At 41.5% G+C, this 25,976-nt stretch overlaps 4 protein-coding genes across 4 annotated transcripts in view; 3 read left to right on the top strand and 1 right to left on the bottom strand.

The window, feature by feature from the left end:
* Positions 1–245: 245 nt before the first annotated feature.
* Positions 246–2,904, bottom strand: LOC141811140 (transcription factor 7-like). The gene is made up of 5 exons (XM_074699064.1): positions 2,756–2,904; positions 2,483–2,606; positions 2,286–2,393; positions 2,152–2,201; positions 246–309 (listed from the first exon to the last, which is right to left on the bottom strand). The coding sequence occupies exons 1-5, from the start codon at positions 2,791–2,793 to the stop codon at positions 288–290; spliced, it is 342 nt and encodes a 113-aa protein (XP_074555165.1). The 5' UTR covers positions 2,794–2,904; the 3' UTR covers positions 246–287.
* A 2,293-nt stretch (positions 2,905–5,197) lies between these two features.
* The window catches only part of LOC141811219 (uncharacterized), a 35,695-nt gene continuing 14,916 nt past the window's right edge, over positions 5,198–25,976 (top strand). The window contains exons 1-6 of the mRNA XM_074699200.1: positions 5,198–5,483; positions 6,628–6,777; positions 6,901–7,133; positions 19,407–19,507; positions 19,602–20,687; positions 24,991–25,466. Coding sequence (XP_074555301.1) covers positions 5,243–5,483; positions 6,628–6,777; positions 6,901–7,133; positions 19,407–19,507; positions 19,602–20,687; positions 24,991–25,466 — 2,287 coding nt within the window. The 5' untranslated portion in view covers positions 5,198–5,242. The remainder of the gene's footprint in view (positions 5,484–6,627; positions 6,778–6,900; positions 7,134–19,406; positions 19,508–19,601; positions 20,688–24,990; positions 25,467–25,976) is intronic.
* LOC141811125 (G-protein coupled receptor 68-like) lies at positions 13,873–16,192 on the top strand. Its single transcript, XM_074699046.1, has 3 exons — positions 13,873–13,900; positions 14,119–14,747; positions 14,839–16,192. The coding sequence occupies exons 2-3, from the start codon at positions 14,488–14,490 to the stop codon at positions 15,356–15,358; spliced, it is 780 nt and encodes a 259-aa protein (XP_074555147.1). The 5' UTR covers positions 13,873–13,900; positions 14,119–14,487; the 3' UTR covers positions 15,359–16,192.
* Positions 21,668–24,443, top strand: LOC141811108 (uncharacterized). The gene is made up of 6 exons (XM_074699025.1): positions 21,668–21,966; positions 22,076–22,138; positions 22,357–22,500; positions 22,582–22,703; positions 22,813–22,913; positions 23,005–24,443. The coding sequence occupies exons 1-6, from the start codon at positions 21,735–21,737 to the stop codon at positions 24,068–24,070; spliced, it is 1,728 nt and encodes a 575-aa protein (XP_074555126.1). The 5' UTR covers positions 21,668–21,734; the 3' UTR covers positions 24,071–24,443.

Raw genomic sequence — 25,976 nt, 5'->3', positions numbered from 1 at the left:
AGTGTTACCTGATGTCTCGTGTTGTCACTTTGTTATATTTGAAGAGAAAGTGTTCAGAATAATTTATCTGCTCTGAATTAAAGATTTATTTTCAGTCAAGCGTCAACTTTCATTGAACAACAAACAACAAGAAACTAAACACACTAATGAAAGGAGTTTATTTGGTTTACGTAGACAGATTCTTTATTATCACACACAATCTCCTGTGACTTTATATCAACTGACAGAAACTTCACATGATGTAGAGGGGAGCGAGCGTCATACAGCGCGTCGTTTCTTCACAGATCTCATCCAGCACTCAGAGTCCAGCTGTGGGAGAAAGAAAAGGTGGTGTTATTTTTTTTATTTGATAATTCTGCCAGAATTGGTGAAATCAACCCAAATATTTTCTGTTGTTTGAAGGAAAAGCAGACAGACTGTAGAAAGTTTGCTTGTTTTGATAAAACAGCCTACATACCCTGTTAATATATGATAATAATCACCCTTTGCCTAACTGATGCTGCTATCAGCATCCAGCTTACATGCCGCCTACCACCAGGGGGCACAGTTGGCTGTGGAAACACAAACAGGACCAGGCCTAATCGAGCCAACCCGTACCAAACTGTACTGATCCAAACCGGACTGCTTGGTGGACACGGGACTTAAGTACAGAGGTTCTCAAACTTTTTAGGCTTGTTCCCCCTTTCAGTGACAATTTTAGCCGAGTACCCCCTTGTATGGCTGAGAAAGGTTTTTGACTAATAATACAAGAATATAAGATAGATAAATAAGTGCATGTGGATCTACAGCCATGATAACATTGAATTGAAAGATGAATCAAATTATATAATTTTGTGGTGCAATTTTTTTAAGACCCAAGGAGCACACTGATTTATTCTTTTAAAACAGAAGCATCAAGATGTACCACAGTTACAAAAATTAAAAGACTTTACTCGTTTAGTGCATTCCTGTTTATAGACATAAACATTTATTGACATGAAAATTAAATGCTGTTGACAAAGTTTTTTTTATCAGTTTATTTATTTTCATTTTAGATTTGTTGTAATGCATTTTTTGTGACATTTGTTTTTGTACCCGTTGCAGTTCTCTCACATACCCCTAGGGGTAAATGGGGCACTGATTGTAAAGTTACACACACTGCAATTAATAACAACATTTTTCCACATGTAGTGCTAAAACATCACTTCTTTCTGCAGATTTAAAGAAATATTTGTTAGTTTTTTTATCTAAATGTTGAATGTAATTTATAAATGTTATAAATGAATGTCCTGAATCTAAATATTTAGCTACGACTAAATGTTTATCAAAAATTTGACAAATATTTAGTTAAGATTTATAAATCTTGAGGTATGATTTCTAAATATTTAGCTAACATGCAAATTCACACTCCTTCCCACAGGAAGTACCAAAATAAAAGTTGGAGGAAGCGATCCAGCCAAGCGGATTTTGAGAAAGTCAAACACAGTCGGCTAAATCAGCCGTTAGAAAATAAACGTACCAAGTACTGTGATGGCGCTGTTGTAGACCCTGTGGCCGACATCGAAGAAGTAGAGCTTGACTTTCTCAAAATTGTAGCTAAATATTTAGAAACCTTGGTAAATATTTAGAAATCTTTGATAAATATTTAGTCTTAGCTTAATATTTACAATCAGGACATTTATTTATAACCTTAAGATAAAACATTCAACATGTATTATATAATATTTGACACATATATTTCACAATTTTTTCTCTAAATTTGCAGAAAAAGTGATGTTTTAGAGCTAAATGTGGAGAAATGTTGTTGGTTTTTGTAATGTGTGCAACTTTACAATCGGCGCCTCATATGGTACCCGTACCCCCATTTGAGAATAGCTGCGTTAGTAGATGCATTTGGGACTGTATCGTCTGCAAAGAGTGGACTACTAACAGCTCTCAGGCTAATTACGGAGAAAATGGTGAAAAGTCAGAGGGCCAAGTATTGAGCCTTGGGGAACACCAGTGGTGCAGCTACAGTCATTGGGCTGTGAGATAAAAGCTGTGCTCAGAAACTGACTCACAAACATTTGTTAATGTGGGAAAATGAGTTGATACTTGATGCATTGAGTCATCTGTAGCAGAAGGAACGTGGTGTTAGAAAGATAAAGAGTAATTCTTATATTTTAACCAGACCTGGAACAACTTCCTGTCGGCTTCCTGTTCTGCTTCCTCTTCTTTTTTCCCTAAAAGAAAAACAAAGAAATAACCTGAAGCCTCGTCAAACAAACGCAGCCTGTAACGACACGTGGTGGATGTCGGGAACGTACGTAGTTATCTCTGGCGGACCATCCAGGGTAGAGCTGCATGTGGAGGAGTCGCTCTTTGTGGGCGAGGTCGTAGTATTTGGACTGTTCAGAGCGGGACAGAGCGTGCCACTAAAGGAGACAAAGACACGGCAGACAACATATTTTTGGCGTGTATACGTTTTTAAAGCGTTTTGTCACTTTGACGCCATCGTTCTCACCCTGCGTCCAAGGATGCGGTTGATGGCGGCGCTCTCCTTCTCTCGTCCCTCTTGCAGGACTTTGTGTCTCATTTCTTTCATGTAGAGCATGAAAGCGTTCAGAGGCTTCTTCACCTGCTGGGAGCTGCGGCGAGCGCGTGACATCACGGGTAAAGAGAGAGAAAGACAGAGCGTGAGGTCATTCGTACGGTTTCTTTATACGCAGACGATACGCGTGTCTACTTATCAGTGAGGCCAAATGCAACCAGGATCATGAGCCGCCCCTGAACCCACCTGCTGATGTGTTTGCCAAAGTTACGGTGGTGTATCATGGAGGGGGCGTCGGCCTGTAGGGCAGCAGGCGTGCTGATTGGCTGGCTGTACGGGGAGGCGGGAGGGAAGTGTCTGTCGCTGTAGAGGAGGAGAGGTACGAGTGGATGGACGGATGACTGCAGAGAGGAGAGGGAAATGTAGTTTAACTGATTTTTATTTTTATTTAGTTTTCGTTTATTAGTTATTTGTGAGAAAAAAAAAATGTTTTTTATGGTTTTAGATATTTATGAACCTCACCCAACAACTGAAATATGTTTCTTCAAATTACACAGTGAATGTTTTTTAATTTTTTTTATATAAAAGAGGCTGTTAAAGTTTAACCTGTTTGATAAAAACAGACAGAGACAGCAGCTTGTAGCGTTAACACCACAATATGGTCAACATTACACAAACACACACAAGCCCTGGAGATGCTGCCCCCCAGAGGTCGTCTTTAACACTGATGGTGTTTGAAGGGGAGCATACTGCCTCAGAGGGATGCTTCAAACACACACACACACACACACACACACACACACACACACACACACACACACACACACACACACTCACACACACACTCACACTCACACTCACATTTACAGCAGCAGCAGTTTGAGTGTGTGAGAGGTTGCCCTGCCCCCTGCTGGACAAATCCAGGTACTGCTGCTGAGGTGGACACCAGTCGTACAGCTGAAGTTTACCTGAGCGAGACAAAAACAGAGAAACTATGACACAAAGACCTGGTTCAGAGGAGTTTCAGGGTTCAGTTTGTGAGTCACCCACCCAGAGTCGGAGCTGGAGAGCTCAGAGTCAGTCGGCTCATCAGACCGCCGTCCTGAAAAGTTCAAATTAACAGTCAATAAACAAGGAATATATAACCGTAATAAAGAAAATCTGAATTATTGATAATATCTTTGGTGGAAAATTAAATTCTAATGTTGTTTCCTGACTTCTTCTACTTCTGTTAAAAACTGAAATAAAAACAACAAATTTTACACTCCTCACTCGGTATATATGGAATTCATTGTTATTTACACTGAAATAAGTCTGAGCATTGAAAATAAGCTTTAAAATCTCTCAAGAAGAAATGAAATTAATAATCTTTATGCAGAAAAGAAAATTTGATCACACAGATGATATTGAAACATTTTCAGCTGATCTTAAAAACGTAACTTTTGAAAGAAGTTAAAGTCCTAAGATAACAATATTCAATATTTATCAATTTTCTTAAGCAACGATTTGACGTACTCACCCCTCTGCGTGGCGTCCGCTCCATCTGTGGACTTCAGTTAAAATTGTTTACAATTTCAAAAATGAATATTAAAGATTTTTTTCCCAATATTTCAAAACGTTCAGAAGTGTAAAATATGACACCGACCGACTGATCGACCATCAGGCTCCACAGACTGCTGGAGTTTTATCCGCTCTGTGACGTTTACAAACCACCCGACCCCTGCACACTGGTTTGAGTCTCATCTTCCAGCTGAATATTTTCTCCTTTCTCTGTGATTCAAATATTTCTGACAGCTCTGCAAAAACGTCCGCAGGGATCCTCCCCTCTGACCCCAAAACCAGAGGGTAGAAAAACAAAGGCTAGGGATGAAGGTCAAAGGTCGGAGTACAGAACAACTGAGGAACATAAGTAATCATGCGTTGTTGTTAGACTTTAAAATATATAAAATATTTATCACCATGAGCTGAAAATGGGGATGAAATTAGTTGAGACAAATGTAATCATTGAGTTCCTTTTGCTGAAACCAATGGTAACATAACTACAAGGTATATTTTTTTATTAAAAAGGTTACATTTGTATTTATCCAGTATGTTTATTTATTTATTTAATTTAATTTTATTTTATTTTATTTTTTGTGCATTTAATGAGCTTAAATATATTTGCAAAATATTTTGGCCTATTGTGAAATATTTTTTTGTTCTATCAGATTTTTTTTTTTTTGGCAATATGTGACATTGTCAAAGAAGATAAACAAGCTTGTGATGAACTGTACAGAATTTACTCCTAAAGTTTAGCTTGTAGCTCATATGAAACCGCACATGGGAGAAACCACACGATTGTTCCGACTGTGAACAGATATTTAACAGAAGTAGTTATTTAATAAACACAAATCCCTTTATTTAGTGATCAAACCCTGTAGTGTACTGATGTGTGTGTGAAACTAGTTTGGTATCAGACAAACAGGACCTCACACAGAAGAGTTAATGCTCGATTTCTTTTTTCTCTCATTTTTTTCGTTTCTTTTTTTAATCATTTTTTTCTTTTTCTTACCCCTAGCTTTCACTTTTACTGGATGTTTTTTCTTTATCTATCCATCATTTATTCTAACTGTTTGAAAAATTTGCCGTTTCAATTATTTTAATTTAAAAACGTTCAAACTTAAGCGGAACCTTTGATTGGGAAGCGTTTCCTCTCGGACTCATTTAATGTTGCACACATTCTGAGACGAAAACATGGAAGTTGGTGGCGGTGTGGTGTTGGGTCTCTCCGTGGACATGAAACTCTCCAAAGCTGAGCTCCTCAGAGAAATCGTTTGTGAGAAACTGACGACGGCAGCGCGGGAAATTTTCGCGGTTGTGGAGAGAACCGTGTCCGGGTACGAGGAGGAGGCGGCGGCTCTGCGGAGGGAGGTGGAGCGGCAGAAGGAGCAGCTGGAGGCTGTTCTGCAGCCTCGGGTCACTCTCCGTCGGATAGGTGGGTAACGGACTGCACCAGACCACGTCTGGAAGTCTGTTCGGTTATTTTAATACACGAGACATTTTTATCTCAAATACAGTTTATAGTTTACAGTTTCATTTAGCAGACGCTTTTGTCCAAAGCGACGTCCAACACAAGCAAGAATTTAAACAGAAGGAAAACCTGGTTAGTGCGACAACTGTGCTACAAGTAGTAGTAGTGCTAAAAAATCATAAGAGCTGGGTCTGAGACCTTCTGGATCATTCTCCCCCTGAGGACAAAGAGGAGCAGGCTCAGATTAAGGTCCAAGTGTTCCCTGAACAGATGACAGAGGAACAGATCTCTTAAAGTAGAAAGGGACTCTGTGGATCGTATAGAGTTAGGTAATTCATTCACCATTTGGGAACAACAGAGGAGAAGAGTCTGGCTAGAGATTTGGAGCCGCGCTGGGCTGGGAGCACCAGGCGTCTTTAACAAGCAGAGCGTAGAGGACCAGAAGGAGTGTAGACCTGGATGAGGGACCCCAGGTAGACAGGAGCCGTTCTTGTTAATATTTTGTGAGCCAGAAGAAGAGCTTTGAATTTGATTGTGATTGACGTGCTGCTGCATTCTGGGTAATCTGCAGAGGTTTAAATGTACACACAAAGAGGCCTACTAGGAAAGAGTTGCAGTAGTCGATGTGTGAAATCACAAGGGCCTGAACCAGAAGCTGTGTGGCCTGTTGTGTCAGGTAGGGTCTGATCCTCCTGATGTTATGAGGGCAGATCCACAAGACCGTGAAATCGAGGCCACATGAACCTTTTAGGTCAGCTGGATTTCTGGCAGAGTTATAGGACAAGAACAAGTTGAATATGTTTATTATTTTTATATAGAAGCTTTCCTGGACATCATGGCAGCACTAAAGTTGGACTGGTGCTCAGTTTTCTTAATAATTTTTAATTATTTTACACCATAAAACAATAAGGGCCAGGACAGCATGTCAGCCCACTAAGCCTTGTCCAGTATATGCCAGTTGGCCAGTCCATTCCTGTCTGTAACTCTATATTTAACCAGTGTTTCCACAAGTTACAACAAAAATCCAACACCAACAAAGTTTCTGGTTGAGACAGTCACGTCTTCTCATGGTCATAAAAACTGAAATCAGTTGTGTTTTTTTCCTTAGACTGGGAGGACTCAGCGACCTGGGCTGGCTCAGAAGACGATGAAGTAGAGGATGTTGAAGATAAGGAGCCAGAAAAGAAGGAGGGCGGGGCTATAAAGCTCCAGGTGTGTCTGTTACAGGACGCTCACGCCGACATGCTCACCAGAAACGGTCAGAGACTTTGACACTTTAGTATTTTTGAAGTGATGGACAAATATTTTTACGGTGACAAGAAGAAAAAGTTTGTGACGTTGTGTCAGAGAAAGAAGTTTGTTCCTTCTGTTCTGCTTTCAGTGTTCAAGTCCAGCGTCCAGGAGGTGATGTGTCCTCCAGACCTGAAGGAGGCAGAGTTCCTGGACCTCCTGAGGTCCACCTTCCCTCAGCTGTCTGCAGAGTTTGAAGCCTTCACTGTTGATGTCACCCAGAAACTGACGCCTCTTAACCTGGAGACAGTGACACCTGAGAATATGGAAGCAGCCATCAAATCCAGAGGGAACGGACCATCAGCTCTGTATGTCCGAGTCAAGGTGAGACTTCCTGTCAAACAGTTTCCATGTGAAGATTTTGTGAGTCAGAGATCAAGCGTTGAATTATTTCAGGAGGTGGAGGAATCCCAGAGACGCCCTGAGCAGCCGCCGTCTTCAGAGACCAACCATCGAACCAAAGATGACGCCACAAACGACCACGAAGGAGCGCGAGCAAGGTGAAGCCAAACGTCTCTACCTGACCAAAAGCTGAAACCATTTTCCACTCAGAGAAAAGAGCAGGGATGTCCAGATCCTGATCCCTTGTTTCAGTTTAAGCTCAATTTTGACATTTTTCAAAGTGTTGTAGAATCGGGAATTTTTGCCTTTCATTGCAAAGAAAAATGGAAATGTATAAAAGTTTAAAAGAAGATAAAGAAAGAGGGAGTCTTGGTGAATTTCATGGAGGAACTTAAAGTGAAACCAGATTGAAGGGAGCTCCTAAGTCCAGATGGGAGGTAACAAGTGTGTTGGGGGTGAAGGAGGAGTGGAGGCGGTTGATGTTGCGGAGATAAAAAGTTTGCAGACCGGGTCACTTTACTGATTTGAGAGTTGAATGATGGGGGGAGGGCAGAGAGGGAGGTATGGTATTATAAGCAACTGAAGTAGTGATGGAAATATCAGTATGTGAGTACATGTAAAGGTCTGGGATGTGTGAGTGACAGAAAGAGCACACACATAGTCTTTGTTCCTGAATGTCGTGATTAATAAAAAGCTGTGTGAGATGAAAGGTTGTCATGGTAACCTGCTCGTTAGGCTGTGGAGAGCTGCAGCTGTTTAATCACTTCTATCTGAGACAGAGGATGAACAAGCGAAACGTAGGGTCTGAATTTCCTGAAGCTATGGGGCAACCGTGAGGGCTATCAGAAAAACGATAACATCGTGAGAATCTGGAGGCACTGATGAACACAATGATGTGTTTTACAGGTTCTTAGAGCCAAAAATGAGCACAGGCGAGCGAAATAGAGGTGTCGTCACAAATGGAGCTGAGGTGACTGAGTAGATCAAAATGAACATTGCTAAAGGATACAGAAAAATCAGGGTTCCTCTCACATTGGGGCATTTTTTGGCAAAACAGTGCAACTGTTTTTGCTAAAATACTTTCTTTGTAAGAAGCAGGAGAAGTCAGGGAGCGTTTCAGTGTATTTTTTATTTTTCTACAGTGAAGATTTTGAAAGTTATGATGGTTTGTTTGAGAAAGTTGAAATGTTTCAGCAGCAGGCTCCTCCACTCTAACTGAAGAAGTTCTGCGCTCTAGCAGCTGAGGTTTGAGCGAAAAACCTGAAAGGTTTATGTTACTTAAACAGTGAAATCTCAAAAACTGTTAAAGATATCTCAAAGTAAGGTCATACATGAGTAGTCGAAAGGTTTGTCAACATTTTTAAGCAAAAATGAAGTCTGTAAGTGGAAGTTTGCTGAAGTTATAACATCTCAAAGTTTAGGTAAATTTAGGAGGGAGAGGAGCAGATTCCCATTCATTTCAGATTGTGAATTTTTTCCAGAAAAAGCTGAATAAATCAAAAAGTTAAAGGGTTACAGATATGAAATGTTGTAGCACACATCTCCAGAAGGAGCTGAATAGTTTAAAATTTAAATGGTGAAAATCTGACAAAATTTGAAGAAGTTATAACGAACCAAAGAAAGTACGAAAGTATAAAGTTACAGAAGAACATCATAACTGTTATGTTTTACTATTCCCTATTGTTGACACCTAAAACAAAAGTTTGCAGCTTCACTTTCTTACTTCCTCAGTGAAGTTAGGGTTAGGGTTAGAGGAGTGATGAATTAAGTCTGACAAAGATGGAAATCTGATTTGTTTCCTTCAGTTTTTCCAGCGTTCCTGTACAAAGAGCAGAGAGTCGTCAGCATCAAACCAAACCAAACGAGGTTGTTGAACATGGAGGGATATCTGAAGACTTCACAGCCCCTGACTCCGCCCACTGTGCAGCTGACAGCGACGATGGAGATGACGCTGAGGATGGGATTGATGACAGAGATGAAGAGTGGAAACCAGATGAGAAGGATAAAGAAATAAAAAGTAGGAAACGCAAACATATCCCCCCAAAAACAAAGAAGAAGAAGATGAATTCAGTCGTCAAAAGAAAGAGAAAGAACCTGGAGGCGTCGACTGAAAACGTTCTTCTGTCCTGTAAAGTCTGCCAGGCTCTGAGTGGCTCCAGAAACATGTTGATCAAACATTCCTGGAGCCATGTGGAGGATCCAGAGAGACTCTGTGGAGTGTGCGGAGAACATTCAGAGTCGTCAGAGGAGCTGAGGAGTCATCTGAACAGCCACAAGAAAACATACAGCTGTGACGTGTGTGGCAAGAATTTCATTTCTCGAATTGGGCTGAAGAGACACGCTGTTCTACACACAGGAGAGAAACCATACAGATGTGACGACTGCGATAAAACCTTCACATGCATCAGTAACTTAAAAAAACATCGGTGGGAACACGTGGAGAGGAAACCGTACAAATGTGACGTCTGCGATCGAACGTTTGCTTGGAAACAGTTGGCGACGGCTCACCACAGGAGCCACACAGGAGAGAAACCTTACACCTGCAACGAGTGCGGCAAATCTTTCAGGAACCTACGAGCCTTATCCCAGCACACGCCGTCTCACTCTGGGAAAAGACGTTACTCCTGTTCGATTTGTGGGAAGCGATTCCTAATCCCCCTCAGGTTGAAACAACACGAGAGAATCCACTCCGAGCGTGTGAAAACGTTCCTCTGTGACGTCTGCTGCAAAGCCTTCCACACTCTGCAGGAGCTAAACGTTCACCTGAGGACTCACAGCCAGGAGAAGGTTACCTGTGGTGTCTGTGGTAAAGAGCTGTCATCAACTGCAAGTCTGAAGAAACACCTTGGTGTTCACACTGAAGAGAGACCGTATGAGTGCTCCGTGTGTGGAAAAAACTTTAAGTATCCAAATGGTCTGAGAGTCCATATGATGCTCCACTCAGGCGTCAAAGAGTTTGTGTGCAGCGTGTGTGGGAAAGCGTGTTCACGGAAGGAATACCTGAAAGTCCACATGAGGACGCACAACGGAGAGAAACCGTACAAGTGCAACATCTGTGACAAAGGCTTCACCCAGAGCCACTGTCTGAAAACACACATGAAAACACACCACAGGGAGGAAGAGGATGGATGAAGGATCACTCCACAGAGAATCTCAGGCTGACATGTTTACAGGAACATTTTTATATCACATTGTGATGACCTCGGCCTGTTTCCTCATAGATGGTTATATAATGGTTATATAACCATTGGTTAGTTTGTCAGCGTCACACACACTGTTTGTCTTTGTTTCAAATTCATCCCTTATGTGTTGTTTATGTTATGTTGGACAATAAACTATCCTGTTTTCCCCGATAAGTTTTTGTTGCCTATTTGCCATGACCCTTGAACCAGGTAATGACATTATCTTTATTTCCCGTGACTCCCATAGAGACAGTAAAGTGTAAACAACCTGATTTACAGCTTTGGCTTGGAGAAAGTTTGAAATTCAAAAAAAGGTTTGAAACAGGTTGTAATAATTTAATGTTGTAATGTCAACTCATTCCAGTAGGTGGCAGTCATGCATCTCTAACTGAGTCCCACCTGCTACAAATGGAAAAAGAAGAAGAGCATTAGCGCTGTGATTTACAGGAAATGGCAAGATAAGAATCAAGGAACTTGACTTGGTGTGTTGGCGCAGCAATTAACAAGAAAATAACATGGACAGAAAAAAAAATTAGAATTACTAGCTGTACACATTAAGATAGAATATAAAAAGTTAGGATATATAACATATACAAAAAAAGATTAGAAAAATAATGAATACAAACAGAAAAACGAAATAATGAAAAATAAGGGTACAAAGTGCATTTTTTATGTTGTTGATTTCTTTGTAAATTATTTCAAGTGAAAAAGTAACAGTGAAAAATGTCTAAAATGTGTCAATGCTGCAGGGCTGACATTTTCCAAGAATCTGTTATCATTCCAGTTTTAATTTTTCAACTTCAGCACTTAAATATGTCAAAAATGTACTGTTTGTTTTAAATACCACCTCTCTTCATGGAAGTGCCCAGTTGTGCCCCATCTACGCCCACTCAAACCACATGTTTTCATTCATGAATTTGCTTTTATCATAAACTCAACACTTGAAAATTGTAGTTTCTAATGTGTTTTTTTTCCAACTCATGTCATTAATTCAATTATTAGCCAAAGGAGCATTTTCATGTAGTATCGTTAGTTTCCAGTAGAGGGGGCTGATGGCTTTGACCTTTTATCGACCTCTCATTAACACACACATACACACACACACTTGCAGAATTGGGTTTTCTTCTTTTCCCCACATCTCTAAAGCGGTAGATGTGGTTTTCTGCTTAAGCCTGTATTCCACTGATAAACTTACTGTTACGTAAAACTTGACCATAAGTAGGACGTTACGAAACAGCTTTACAGATACATGTCGGCTTTTAAGGCACAGCATGTTTGATAGTATGCTTAGACACCTTATCAGTTATTTAGCATCACTTAGATATGGGACAGAAAGTTACAGCCGTGTTTAAAAAAGAGCATAATAATAATAATAATTTATGAGATTAGTCTCATAAATTTAAAGTCATACATTTAACTCTAAAGTTTACATCTTGTGAAGTGTTACTTCTAGAATGACTTTCAAGAAGAAGAAATGATTAATGATTTGGCACATGAGCATAAATATAATAAGTATAATTATACTTAAGATGATGTTAAGTGGATGTTGTGTGCTAACTTTTCAGGGTCCCTAAGGGGTCCTTAAAGACAACAAATGTACATTCATCTCTCAACCAGTTAACATGTGAAAACTCATCATTCTATAATCATGAAATGAAGTAAATCATTTATATTCTCCAAAAAAGATTTTGCTCACTCCACTATTAATTTAATTTTGTTAAACAACTAATAGTTTTCAAACGACTTTTACTTCTTCCTGTGCCACTTTAACCTCTATTTCTACCAATATTACAGTTTTTAAAGCTTTTTTACATTTTCATTCTTCAGCTTCAGCATCTCAGCACATTTGATGCAGTGAAATCGATCTCCTTGCTCTGTGGTTTATGTTTTTCTAAGCTGAGCCTCCTTGCAGATCTAGCTCTCTATATTTGCACTGGACAATTTCCACAGAAACCGTGAGAAGGGGCTCGGGTGGCGGTCAGGTTATTCCCAATCATCATACATGCTTGTGTGTCTGTGTGTGTGTGTGTGTGTGTGTGTGTGTGTGTGTGTGTGTGTGTGTGTGTGTGTGTGTGTGTATGTGTGTGTTGGCTGTTGGCTGTTGAGGCAGGAAAACAAACACACGTGTTTCTCTGTCCCCTAATGACCTCATTAGTCAGCATACACAGCTGTGTGGTTACCATGGTGATGATGATGATGTCACAATGGGACATTGGAACTCTTTTGTGTCCATTGATCTAAAGCCGGAGCATTGGGTTAGATGTGGGTAAAAAAAAAAACCATGCATTTGAGCCGAGACTGTTAAGGCTAGAAGAAAAACGATAACATTATAAGAATCTGGGGACTCTGACGAACACGATAATGTGTTTCTCAAGCCTGTAGAGCCAGAAATGAGGGCAGGACGGCGATCTACAAATGGATTGAGGAATGGAGCTCAGGAGAAAAAACTTGTCAGGTATAACATTGCTGCAGATGAGGGAAAATGAGGTTTTATCTCACATTTGAGCATTTTTTGGCCAAGCTGTACATTTTTTTGTTAAAATACTCCCGTTGTAAGAAGCAGGAGAAGTCAGGGGGTGTTTTAATGTATTTTTTATTTTTCTACAGTGAGGATTTTGGAAGTTATGACAATTTGTTTGAGAAAGTTGTAACATCTCAGCAGCTGCCTGCTTCACTCTAGCTGAAGAAGTTCCGCACTCTAGGAGCTGAGGTTGGAGGGCAAAATCTGAAAAGTTGATGTTGCTTACACAGTGAAATCTCAAAAACTGTGAAAGATATCGAAAAGTTAGGTCATACATGACTGGTCAAAAGGTTTGTGAACATTTTAAATCAAAAATGGAGTCTATGAGTGGAAGTATGCCGAAGTTCTAACATCTCAAGGTCAAGGTAAATTTCAGAGGGGAGCGGAAGATTCCCATTCATTCTCTATGGGACTTTTTTTTTTACCATTTTCTGCAAATACCTTGGCCAAAATTTTGCAAAATGACAAAAAAAAGTCACAATACACCATTCCCCATCAAACAGCACGTTTTAATGTACAACTTGTGGGGGTTTTCTCAAAGCCCTAGAAGGAGAAGCAAGACAAAATTTCATCCGCAAAAAGAGACAAATTGAAGGACGCCACTGGCAAATTTCTGGCCACTGCATGTTGCTGCTAGGTTCATAGAGGATGATAAAAAGGGGGAAGAGAAAACAAACCAAGACATACCTCAACTTAGTTTTAACCCGAGACGATATAAAACATGCACACAGTCTTAGTGATGTATCTTGTTTTTAAATTACAGGTCTGAAGCCAAGCAATGGCAGTCACCACTTATAGAATACAAACTCATATAAAGGTCGTTTCAAGAGAATGAGATGTACACATTTCGCAACATGTATAAACAAGTATTTGCTAATATTTTCCTTATCTTACAAAGTTTGTAGTTGTGATGCAATTTCTGCCTTGTTCAGTAGAAACATGATCAAAACAACCTTTTCTCACTTCCTTAGAGAGGAAGTATAAATTATCAGCCCCCATCATATCAACAGACGAACATCAGGCACCGCTGCAGGGACTTCATTCTGGTAAGATCGGGAAACTTCAAAAGTATTCAGTATTTAAAGTCAGTATTACCATTAATGTAAATGAATGTAAAAGTAGTCAGATGTTGTTTATGATGGTGACGATTTTTTTTTCTTCTGTCTTCTTGTTTTGTGTGTTATAGTGACAGGTGTGTGACTGTAAAAACCAACACGGATATTTGAACAAATAGACTTTCTCTTTCTTAATTTCTAAACTTCAGGTTAAACTCTGAAGAATGGGAGATTACAACAACAGCACCACCTCCACCACGGATTATTATGATAACTCCGCTCATAAGCAGTATCGCATGAAAATTGAATTTATAATGCATGTTACAACACGCGTAATTGTCTCTATTGGCCTCCCGCTGACACTCCTGACCATCTGTGCTCTTTACTTCCTGGTAAGTCTGTTCTGACCTTATTGATTCACCGTCTATGTCGTTTTTCTGTTGAACTGTGAGTTGGTCTGTAGAAGACCTGGATCTGGGTTGGGTACTTACTTTGATGTTGACCCAAACCTGAGTGGAGCAGGTTTCAATCTGCTGTCAGTCTTGGTGTTTGTTTTAAAACATGTCAGTGTGTCACAAATGTTCCTTGAGCGGGACGATCAGAGTTTCATAAAAACACATACATGTCTGATTCTTCTTTACTTTTTCCTGCAGGTACGAAAGGATCACGTTGCTCCGATCTACGTCATCAACCTTCTCATTACAGACCTCTTTCAGCTCTGCTGTTTGGCTGTTTATGAGTTACAGCCTGGCGACAATTTTTCTATGGCCTTGGATTTTATCCACTCCTCTTGTCTACTTACCTGTATTTGCTTCATGGTGTGTATCGCTCTGGAAAGGTAACTATCTGTCTAAAACCTGTGTTTCCTGCTCCAGTGTCTGTGTTGTCCTGCACTTCCTCACAGACACTTTGTTCTTCTTGTGTTTCAGATACTTGGTCATCGCCCACCCTCTGTGGTACAGATTCAGAAGAACCACCAAGATCTCTGTGGCGGTCTGTGCTGTGGTCTGGGTGGTACCTCCTGTCTTTTACATTCCTGTGGTTCACTTGGTTGGTGATACAGCTGAAAAGATCATCTTCTCCATTTCCCTCATCGTTCCCTTCCCGCTGTTTATCTTCTTCCTGGTTGGGACCCTTCGAGCTCTCTCTGCCTCTGTCTCAGTCCCCTCTGAAGAAAAACGACGAATAGTTGGAGTTCTGGTTCTGGTGCTGCTTATTTACACGCTGCTGTTCCTGCCAACCATCATTGGTTACCTGGTAAAGGACGATGAGACATACCGCCTTTTCATCCTGTCGTCCATGCTTGTTCGGCTGAGTCCTCTTGCAGATCTGTCTCTGTATGTTTTCATCAGAAAAGACATCTCCAGCAAGTTTCTGGCTGCTGTGTGTTGTTGTAAAATGGAGAGTAATGCTAAAGATGAACCAGCCGTGAATGTTGACGACATTTAGACAGGAAGCTTGATGGAGGCAGAGAGAAAGACAAACAAACCATATTGTTCATCAGCTCAGTTATAGCTAACATGCTCTTTTCATGCTCGATATGCTCGTTTCTAGGATGATTTATTTTTTCTTCTGTACTCATTGTGTGCTCAACAAAATGTATGAAATATAAGCTGTAACATAAGCTGAGGTCATTTTATGAATCATTGTATCTGTGAGTTGAAGATGTTGTTGACTCGGCCCTGGAAGATTCACACTGTGTGGTTTTTATTCTGCGTGTTTTCCTGTTGACTCTCTTTTTCTTTATGGAGAGAAAAGTCTGTGGGGACAGGGTTAAAGGTCACACAGGTCGGTTGTCATGTTCATTACATCTTGCCACCAGAGGGCGCTGTCTCTCAAATAATGGTATGGAAACTCACAGAACTGGGACCAGAGCTCACCTACACAGTCCTCACTGAAGTAGACAAATTGTAAATATTTTGCTCGTTAGCGTTGATGCTAGCAAGAATTTCCAGTTGGGGTTGGTGGTCACCTTAATCTGTTCTACACTGTAAAAATTGATTTTGCACATTTGTTGTTTTGACGTATTATTTTAGGTCAGTTTGACCAAAGATGACTGAAGTTGTTTTGATGACACAAAATTATAAGTTGGCATCATCTCAACTACAAAGTATGTCTAAGCTTAAAAATCTACGTCCACATGAATCAGAAATGCATGTCAACTTGACAACAAAGGTATTTAGGTGGGAGTAGGGATGGGTACCTTTCACATTTGAAACAATACAGTCCCTATGACCGGTACCTGGCAATTGGTACTGGTACTCAATGGTACCAATTTTCTGTACTTTTGTCAAGAAAATATCATTTTTTGGGGAAATGAAGTATTAAAAAAATGTCAAATTTACAAATGTATTCTTTAATATATAATCTTGTAGTTATGTGTTCATGTCCAGCATGGAAAACTGCCTACTCTTCCACTCCCTCACAGTCACAAGGATGCAGTTAGGTACCTAAACATGGAACTTTTGATTTTACGTGAATCGGTACCTGGTACTTTTGACAGAATTCAGTCGGTACCATAAAAATACCCATTTCTGTACCCATCCCTAGGTGGGAGTGGGACTAAAACATGGCTGTGGTATCATGTTTCTGCGAGTGTTACCCAGGTGCATTGTGGGTATTTTTAAGTTTATTCATTTTTTTTACAGTTGTAAGCTTATTTATGTCATTAACTGTTGTCAGTGAATTTCATTTGGGTGAATGACCTCTCTGTATCTGTCAATGGGTAGCTTTGAAAATAATAAAACTTGCATATTTCGATGTTGAGAGCAGTTTTCTTTGGCACTCTGTCACAAGTTACTGTAAATTAACTTGGAAATTCAACAGTTGAAACATGTTGTGTTTAAAAACAGCAGTGTTAAAAAATACAAACAACAGTAAAATACTGGAAAACCTGCTGCCAGTACCTCACCAGTGTTTGACATCAGAGACGTTTCTCTGGTGGTGTTTTTAACCATGATGGAGAATTGCTCAGAACTCTCAACCAGTAAATTCACTCATGTACAGTAGATGGCGGTAAGCACACAAAGGTTGTTTGGGGTCCGCCATCCAAAAGGAAGAAGAAGACGGAGAGGGAAAAACCAAAGAAGAAGAAAAGGAGCAGTGTTTTTAGAGCCGTTAACATTCGGACGAATCAGGTCTATAAAGGTTACAGAAATGATGTCGGTTTGTGACGTTAAACCCTCTAAATATGAGATCCTCAGGGAACTCGTCACCGAGAGACTGACGACGGCAGCGCGGGAAATCTTAGCGGTTGTGGAGAGAACCGTGTCCGGGTACGAGGAGGAGGCTGGGGCTCTGAGGAGGGAGGTGGAGCGGCAGAAGGAGCAGCTGGAGGCTGTTCTGCAGCCTGGGGTCACCCTCTGTCGGAGAGGTGGGTAACACGGTCGATTTAATGCACGTCCGAGTCTCCATGGCAACAGCCCGCGAGCTCCTAACATAGAGGAGAAGCCTGAACCACACGTATATGGATATTTTTTTGATCGGATATCTTTTCCTTCGTTTAAAAAAAAAAAATCTCCGTCCACACCACAGAAATATCTCTGTCCATACGAAGAGGCTAAACTGAAAACGATCGCCTCTGAAGCCTGCAAGGCCATGCCTGGCCGATAAGTGGCAGGTTAGCAAAATGTGAAAACCATAGAAGAAGAACGTTATGAGCATGCGCAATCAAACACAGTGACTTGTTGCTGGGCGCCTGACGTCATCATGTCAACACCAGCTCCGTTTAACGCCGCTACACGGATCCACTCAACCGGATATTTTTTTATTTCTTCACTTTTTTATCCGTTTTTAAAAATCTCCGTTTACGTGGGTGAAATCTCCGTGTTCGTGTGGTTGAGAGGCTCAATCGGACAGAAAAAAGCGCGTTTAGGAATATATCCATATACGTGTGGTTCAGGCAAGCGTAGATGTACCTAACGGTTGATGAAGACCTCACCCCGTGGCGTTGTTTCTGGGTTAAAGTTGCCTTGAACAAAGAAAAGTCGAGTTAAAGAGAAGAAATGTTCATTTCCTAAACAAACACACGCCTTTTTAAGAGTCATGACGTCACCACAGTGTGTTACATGGACTAGTCTGCCGCTGCTAGCTTAGCTTAGTAGATGAATAGAATAGAATAGAACTTAATATCATTGTAACAAGTTAAACAAAATGAAAGTCACAGCAGCAATCAAGAAAACCAAAGTAAGAAAGTGTATAGAAAGTGTAAAAAGCTCCATAAGAAAATAGATGATGACAGCTTGTCCATCATTGTCCAGTCAGCCAGTCTCCACCTCCACAGGGTCCAGGACTGAGCTTCTTCAGCAGTCTGTTCAGTCTCTGTCTCCTGGATCCTGTCTGCTCACAGCAGGTGAAGCTCTTCACATGTGGCCTTGGTGTCTGCTGTTAGCTCTGTTAGCCAGTCTGTGAATAGCATGATGCTACTCTGCCCTCTGGTATTCCCTCTGTTGCTGGGTTAGCACGGCTAGCTCGTCCATCTTATTGGAGATAGATCTTACGTTCCCAATAACGATGGATGGAAGGACAGGTCCATGTCGTCACTTCTTAGCTCACACCTGAGAACCAGCACGTCGTCCTCACCTCCTTCTCCTCACTTTGTGGGGAAACATCTGGCCTTGCACCAGTTAGCATTGACATGCTACAGGCTGCTAACAGCTGATATCACATGTAAACAATGCAGCCATGGTTACATGTAGGATCTCCAGACAAACACAGGAGAAAAGATAGTAAAAATATCACTGAAGACAAAAAAAGTTTGGTGTCCACGACCGACAAATGAACCATACGAAGTGATGATCCACTCCAAATACAAAGATGACGAAAAAGAGACGAAAAAATGACAAGAAACGGACAAAGAAGAGAGAGCTGCTGCACCAAAAAAAAAAAAAAAAAAGTTTCTCAAGAAATCTCTGATTCTCAACTAAAAATTCACTTCAGCAGCTTTACCCTGGAACCTCTGTGTGCACAAACATCTGATCTGAAACGTGTTAATTCTGAAACCATAAAACTTTAATGTCTGAGCTGGTTTTGAAACGTCTCATGTGCAATTCATTTTACAATATCCAAACCCTAATCGTTTCGCCATTTCTTCTTTCTAGATTGGGAGGACTCAGCGAGCTGTGCCACCTTAAAACATGATGAGGAAGAGGATGTTGAAGATAAGGAGCCAGAAAAGAAGGAGGGCGGAGCTACAAAGCTCCAGGTCTGTCTGTTTGAGGACGCTCACACCAACACGCTCACCAGAAACGGTCAGACACTTTGACACTTTAGTATTTTTGAGTGAGTGGGTGAATCCTGGATGGATATTTACGGTGTCTACGTGTCTGCAGAGTTTGAAGCCGTTACCCAGAAACTGACGCCTCTTAACCTGGAGACAGTGACACCTGAGAATATGGAAGCAGCCATCAAATCCAGAGGGGACGGATCATCAGCTCTGTATATCAGAGTCTGTGAAGATTTTGTGAGTCAGAGATCAAGCGTTGAATTATTTCAGGAGGTGGAGGAATCCCAGAGCAGCCCTGAGCAGTCGCCGTCTTCAGAGACCAACCATCAAACCAAAGATGACGCCACAAACGACCACGAAGGAGCGCGAGCAAGGTGAAGCCAAACGTTGAAACGCTGACACCATTTTCCATTCAGAGAAAAGAGACATATAGGAGTGAAGAATTGAAATCTGTTTTGTCTCTTTCAGTTTTTACAGCGTTTGTGTAGAAAGAGCAGAGAGTCGTCAGCATCAAACCGAACCAAAGGAGGAAGTTAAACATGGAGGGATATCTGAAGACTTCACAGCCCCTGACTCCGCCCACTGTGCAGCTGACAGTGATGATGGAGATGATGCTGAGGATGAGACTGATGATGGAGATGAAGAGTGGAAACCAGATGAGAACGATGAAAAAATAGAAAGCCTGAAACCCAACGATATCCCCCCAAAAACAAAGAAGAAGAAGAAAATAAAGAATTCAGTCGTCAAAAGAAAGAGTAAAGTCTGCCAGGCTCTGAGTGGCTCCAGAAACATGTTGATCAAACATTCCTGGAGCCATGTGGAGGATCCCGAGGAGCTGAGGAGTCATCTGAACAGCCACAAGAAAACATACAGATGTGACGTGTGTGGAAAGAATTTCATTTATCGAGAAATGAAACATGCTGCTGCACACGCAGGAGAGAAACCGAACAGATGTGACGACTGCTGCAAAGTCTTCCACACACCAGGTGAGTTAACGGTTCATCACCGGAGAAGTCGCAACAAGAGGAAGGCTGTATGTGGCGTCTGTGGTAAAAGGCTGTCATCAAGTGACTCTCTGAAGAGGCACCTAAGTGTTCACTCTGAAGAGAGACCACACGAGTGCTCAGTGTGTAAACAAACCTTTAAGCATGTCAGTCATCTACAACGCCACATGAAGATCCACCTGGGCGTTAAAGCGTTTGTGTGCAGTGTGTGTGGGAGAGCGTTTTTAGGGATGAAAGGCCTGACGTTCCACATGAGGATGCACAATGAAGAGAGACTATACGAGTGCTCGGTGTGTAAACTCGCCTTTAAGTTTAGAAGTGCCCTAACACGCCACACGAAGATCCACGCAGGCGTTAAAGCGTTTGTGTGCGGTGTGTGTGGGAAAGCGGTCTTACGGAAGGAACAGCTGACACTTCACATGAGGCAACACAACGGAGAGAAACCGTACAAGTGCCCCATCTGTGACAAAGGCTTCGTCCGGAACCAGTGTCTGAAAACGCACATGGAAAAACCCTGTGGGCAATTAAAGGAGAACATTTTCAGTGACAAGTCATGAAATGGGTTGTTACACTTCAATGTTGTTGTAATACCAACTAATTCCAACAGGAAGCAGCGATGTACCTCAAACTCAAACCTGCTATATAATGAAACTGAAAACTGCACTGTGCAGCACAGGAACTGAAAGGATTTGAGTTAAACTGCTCTGTGGTCTGTTTTTTATTCATTGTTCTGAATGTTTAATTTTTTTTTCCAAAAACATAAAATTTCCAACAAAATCTCAAACATTGTGGTCCACTTGCACGTTTTAAGCTAGTTTAAAATCTCTATACTGCTGTTTTCATAAGTATTGTACCACAAAAAAAGGGAACAGAGGAAAATGTCAAATGTCCATTCTGAAAGAACGCCAAGAATGAAAAATAAAGAAAATGGTAAAAGAATTATTCAGATGTTACTTTGTCTCTAAGTTCTTTCTACTTTTAACACAAAGGTTTTTATGCTAGCGGTGAAGCAAGTAGCAGTGGTAAGAATTGAAAACCTTATTTAACATTTTAAGATGGTGGGGGCTTCAAAGAGAATGTTTTATTGTCACAAATGACGTCCTATATCTTCATGTACAAATAGAATAGAATAGAATAGAATGGAATAGAATACACTATTAATCCCCTTGGGGGGTATTTTTTGTCACAGCAGCTCACAGAAAAGGTGCAGTAAAAGCGATAAAAAATAAGAAATAGAATAATGATAAAAGTATGAAAATTGAAGGAAAATTAAGAAGTAGAAAATATCGAAAATATTTCTATTTATATACAGTATTTACATTATGACAAATAAGTAAAGGATCAGTATTGAACAATGTACGGCGTTTTAAACAACTCATGTTTAGATTATTAAAGATTATATTATTAGCCACATTTTCTTAAAAGCAGTACGTTTTTTTTAAAGCTTGCATGGAAAGTCTCCATACGCAAAAAGGAAAAATAAAAGTGGAACCTTTTGTTGAGAGTCATTTCTTATCGGACGACATTCAGTGACGGACGCCTTTCCTCCAGATTCATTTCTCTTCGGACGACATTCAGTGACGGACGCATCTGAAACATGAGTATAACCGAAGTGATGTCGATTTGTGACGTTAAACCCTCTAAATATGAGATACTCAGAGAAATCTTCAGCGAAAAGTTGACGACGGCAGCGCGGGAAATTTTCGCGGTTGTGGAGAGAACCGTGTCCGGGTACGAGGAGGAGGCGGCGGCTCTGAGGCGGGAGGTGGAGCGGCAGAAGGAGCAGCTGGAGGCTGTTCTGCAGCCTCGGGTCACTCTCCGTCGGATAGGTGGGTACCAGACTGCACCAGACCACGTCTGAAAGTCTGTTCGGTTATTTTATGGCGGTTGGGGATGAACCTCTGAAGTGGTCTTTCTAAACCTGTATCTCTGATCCAGAACCAGCACGTGGACCTCGTCACACAGGAAGTGAACTCCCACAAGATAAAATGGTGCAAACAAGTAGGTCCTTCAGTTTCTATCTCTGGTTGTTTTTCACAGGGAGCTCTAAAAGAGATTTTAAAGTGTTTTAACTGAAAAGTTGTGGGTGAATCAATACCTTAAATCTTTTGATGTCCCTCAGACTGTCATCCAAAACTTTACCGTCTGAGCTGGTTTTAAAATCTCTCATGTGCAAGTCATTTTACAAACCCTGTGGTTTCTCTTTTCCTTCCTTCTAGACTGGGAGGACTCAGCGAGGCGTGCCATCTTAAAACATAATGAGGAAAAGGATGTTACGGAGCCAGGAAAGAAGGGGGGCGGAGCTACAAAGCTCCAGGTCTGTCTGTTTAAGGACGCTCACACCAACACGCTCACCAGAAACGGTCAGAGACTTTGACACTTCAGTATTTTTGAGTGAGTGGGTGAATCCTGGATGGATATTTACGGTGTTTACATGTCTGCAGAGTTTGAAGCCGTTACCCAGAAACTGACGCCTCTTAACCTGGAGACAGTGACACCTGAGAATATGGAAGCAGCCATCAAATCCGGAGGGGACGGACCATCAGCTCTGTATGTCCGAGTCAAGGTGAGATATCTACGAGTCACTGATTCATTCGAGTTCCCTCAGTCATAGAATATGATCCAGATGTGAAGATTTTGTGAGTCAGAGATCAAGCGTTGAATTATTTCAGGAGGTGGAGGAATCGCAGATCAGCCCTGAGCAGCCGCCCTCTTCAGAGACCAACCATCGAACCAAAGATGACGCCATAAAAGACCACGAAGGAGCGCGAGCAAGGTGAGGCCAAACGTCTCTACCAGCTTCCATTCAGAGAAAAAAGATGAAATGATCTGAGTTTGACAAAGATGGAAATCTGCTTTGTCTCCAGTTTTTCCAGCGTTTGTGTAGAAAGAGCAGAGAGTCGTCAGCATCAAACCAAACCAAAGGAGGAAGTTGAGCAGAGAGGGATATCTGTAGACTTCAGAGCCCCTGACTCCGCCCACTGTGCAGCTGGTGACGGAGATGACGCTGAAGATGAGACTGATGATGGAGATGAAGAGAACGATAAAGAAATAGAAAGTCTGAAACCCAACGATACCCCCCCAAAAATAAAGAAGAAGAAGAGGATGAAGAAGGTGAATTCAGTCGTCAAAAGAAAGAGAAAGAACCTGGAGGCGTCGACTGAAAACGTTCTTCTGTCCTGTAAAGTCTGCCAGGCTCTGAGTGGCTCCAGAAACATGTTGATCAAACATTCCTGGAGCCATGTGGAGGATCCAGAGAGACTCTGTGGAGTGTGTGGAGAACATTCAGAGTCTCCAGAGGAGCTGAGGAGTCATCTGAACAGCCACAAGAAAACATACAGCTGTGACGTGTGTGGAAAGAATTTCATTTCTCGAATTGGGCTGCAGAAACATGCTGCTGGGCCCACAAAAGAGAAACCACACAGATGTGACGTCTGCTGCAAAGTCTTCTGCACAACAGGTGAGTTAGTTCGTCACCAGAGGAGTCACACTAACGGGAAGCTTACATGTGACGTCTGTGGTAAACAGCTGCCGTCCAGTGACTCTCTGAAGAGACACCTTAGTGTTCACACGGCAGAGAGACGCCACGAGTGCTCGGTGTGTAAACAAACCTTTAAGCGTGGGACCCATCTGAGACGCCACATGAAGATCCACTCAGGCCTGAAACCGTTCGTGTGCGGTGTGTGTAGGAAAGCGTTTTTACAGATGAAACAACTGGCTTTCCACATGAAGGTGCACAATGAAGAGAGACCGTACAAGTGTCCACTGTGTAATCTTGCCTTTAAGACCAAAGCTCACATGGAAACACATAAGAAGATCCACTCAGGGGTTAAAACGTTTGTGTGCAGCGTGTGCGGGACGGCGTTTTTCCGTAAGGATTACCTGAAGCGCCACATGGGGACTCACAACCGTGACAAACCGCAGAAGTCTTAAGTGTTTAAACTTACCTTTAAGCTTGAGAGTGCCCTAAGACGCCACGTGAAGATCCGCTCAGAAGCTTTGGATTGTGGGAAAGAGTTTTCAAAGAGAGATCACCTGACAGTTCACATGAGGACGTACAGCCGAGGAAAACCAAACAAGTGTACAATCCGTGACAAAGGCTTCACGTCTGAAAATTATATTCTTATGTTGTAATTCCTCCTCGCACCAGTAGGTGGCTGAAAAAGGAGGAGAACATCAGCGCTTTGCATTACTGTCAAAGCAAAGCTGGTGCCAGGCTGAATTTGCCTTATTTTTCTGGGTTGTTTAATCTTTTTTTTTTCTCCCATAAACATGAAATTTCCAACAAAATTCCAAAACGTTGTTGTGGTTTCCTTACACATATTCAGCAATTTTCAAATATGTGTTAGCGTTTGGATAATTGTGGTTTCATGAGAAAGAAAAGGAATTCAGCAAAATGTCAAAAAGAAAAAACAACAAAATGTACTTTTTTATCGTGTTCATCTTGGGCCCTCCATCCTTTGATCCTCTCCATGTTGCTAGGCGACCGCCCTGTTGGCCGTGGCATCTTTGTATTTGGAGTGGATCATTACTTTGTATGGTGCATTTGTTGGTCATGGACATCAAACTGGTTTTGTCTTCAGTGATATTTTTACTACTTTTTCTCCTGTGTTTGTCTGGAGATCCTACATGTAACCATGGCTGCATTGTTTACATGTGAAATCAGCTGTTAGCAGCCTGCAGCATGTCAATGCTAATTGGTGCAAGGCCGGATGTTTTCCCACAAGGTGAAAAGAAGGTGAGGAGGACGTGCTGGTTTTCAGGTGTGAGCTAAGAGGTGATGACATGGACCTGTTCTTCCATCCATGGTTATTGGGAACGTAAGATCTATCTGCAATAATGTCTCAAGATAGTCTCAAGGTGCACGCTCATATTCACACTGGAGAGAGACCGTACAGATGTGACGTCTGCGACAAGACATATGCAAGCCGCGCTCGCCTCAGGATTCACCGCTGGGAACATACGGAGGAGAAACCGCACATATGTGACGTCTGTAATCAGTCTTTTTTGTTCAAACTGCAGCTGAGGGTGCACAGCAGGAGCCACACGGAGGGGAGCCTCCTCTGCGATGTCTGCGGGAAAGGACTGTCATCAGAAGGAGCGCTGAGGAAACACCAAATCAGCCACACCGGAGAGAGACCGTACGAGTGCACAGTGTGTGGACGCGCCTTTCAGCTTAGTAGGGGTCTCAGGAACCACATGAAGCTCCACTCGGTCGTTAAACCTTTTGTTTGTCCCGTGTGTGGGAAAGCGTGTTCTCGTACAGATTACCTGAGGGTCCACATGAGGAAGCACAACGGGGAGAAACCGTACAAGTGCACCGTTTGTGGCAAAGGCTTCAGCCAAAGCGTCAATCTAAAAACGCACATCAAGAACCACCACAGAGAGGAACTGAAGGAGTAACTTTTTGAGGATTTTATGAGAACATTTCAACATATTTATTTTTTTAATGTGTAAAGATGTATACAAGTAAAAAAAGTTAAAGCAGAAACATCGTGCAGCACTTTTTGAAGTTCCCTTTATCAGTCTTAAAATAAATAAGCACATATCCAAAAGATTTTGTCATGACACACTGACTTTTATTTTCATTAACATTTGACTTTATATTTAGTTTTTTGTTTGTTTTTCTTCAAAATGTAAAACATTTTCTCCCTTTTTTCCATTTGATTTCCCAACTAACTTCCATTTATACATACCTATTTCTATTAATTAAGCTTGCAAAACCTGTAGACACAAATGTCAGACGCCTGAGTACTAAAAATTTCTGGAATAGTAAGAGTTATGGCTGGGTACTGAAGTTCAGTTCTTTTAAAGCATCAACCAAGTTCTGAATTCAAAG

The sequence above is a fragment of the Halichoeres trimaculatus genome, unplaced genomic scaffold (genome assembly GCF_033239565.1).
Source record: "Halichoeres trimaculatus isolate MK-OKI-2021-1 unplaced genomic scaffold, fHalTri1.1 fHalTri1_scaffold_22, whole genome shotgun sequence".
Classification (NCBI taxonomy): Eukaryota; Metazoa; Chordata; class Actinopteri; order Labriformes; family Labridae; genus Halichoeres; species Halichoeres trimaculatus.
The sequence above is the reverse complement of the archived record's forward strand: the minus strand, read 5'-3'. Positions and strand labels throughout refer to the sequence as shown.

What these genes read in the sequence shown, in the direction of transcription:
- LOC141811108 (XM_074699025.1), top strand. Translation starts at nt 21,735, where the DNA reads ATGAGTATAACCGAAGTGATGTCGATTTGTGACGTTAAACCCTCTAAA. An exon ending in AGATAAAATGGTGCAAACAA is followed by an intron (nt 22,139 to 22,356) that starts GTAGGTCCTTCA and finishes CCTTCCTTCTAG; the next exon opens with ACTGGGAGGACTCAGCGAGG. An exon ending in CAACACGCTCACCAGAAACG is followed by an intron (nt 22,501 to 22,581) that starts GTCAGAGACTTT and finishes ACATGTCTGCAG; the next exon opens with AGTTTGAAGCCGTTACCCAG.
- LOC141811140 (XM_074699064.1), bottom strand. Translation starts at nt 2,793, where the DNA reads ATGATACACCACCGTAACTTTGGCAAACACATCAGCAG. An exon ending in ACCGCATCCTTGGACGCAGG is followed by an intron (nt 2,394 to 2,482) that starts GTGAGAACGATG and finishes TGTCTCCTTTAG; the next exon opens with TGGCACGCTCTGTCCCGCTC. An exon ending in CCGACAGGAAGTTGTTCCAG is followed by an intron (nt 310 to 2,151) that starts GTCTGGTTAAAA and finishes TTTCTCCCACAG; the next exon opens with CTGGACTCTGAGTGCTGGAT.
- LOC141811125 (XM_074699046.1), top strand. Translation starts at nt 14,488, where the DNA reads ATGTTCCTTGAGCGGGACGATCAGAGTTTCATAAAAACACATACATGT. An exon ending in GTGTGTATCGCTCTGGAAAG is followed by an intron (nt 14,748 to 14,838) that starts GTAACTATCTGT and finishes CTTGTGTTTCAG; the next exon opens with ATACTTGGTCATCGCCCACC.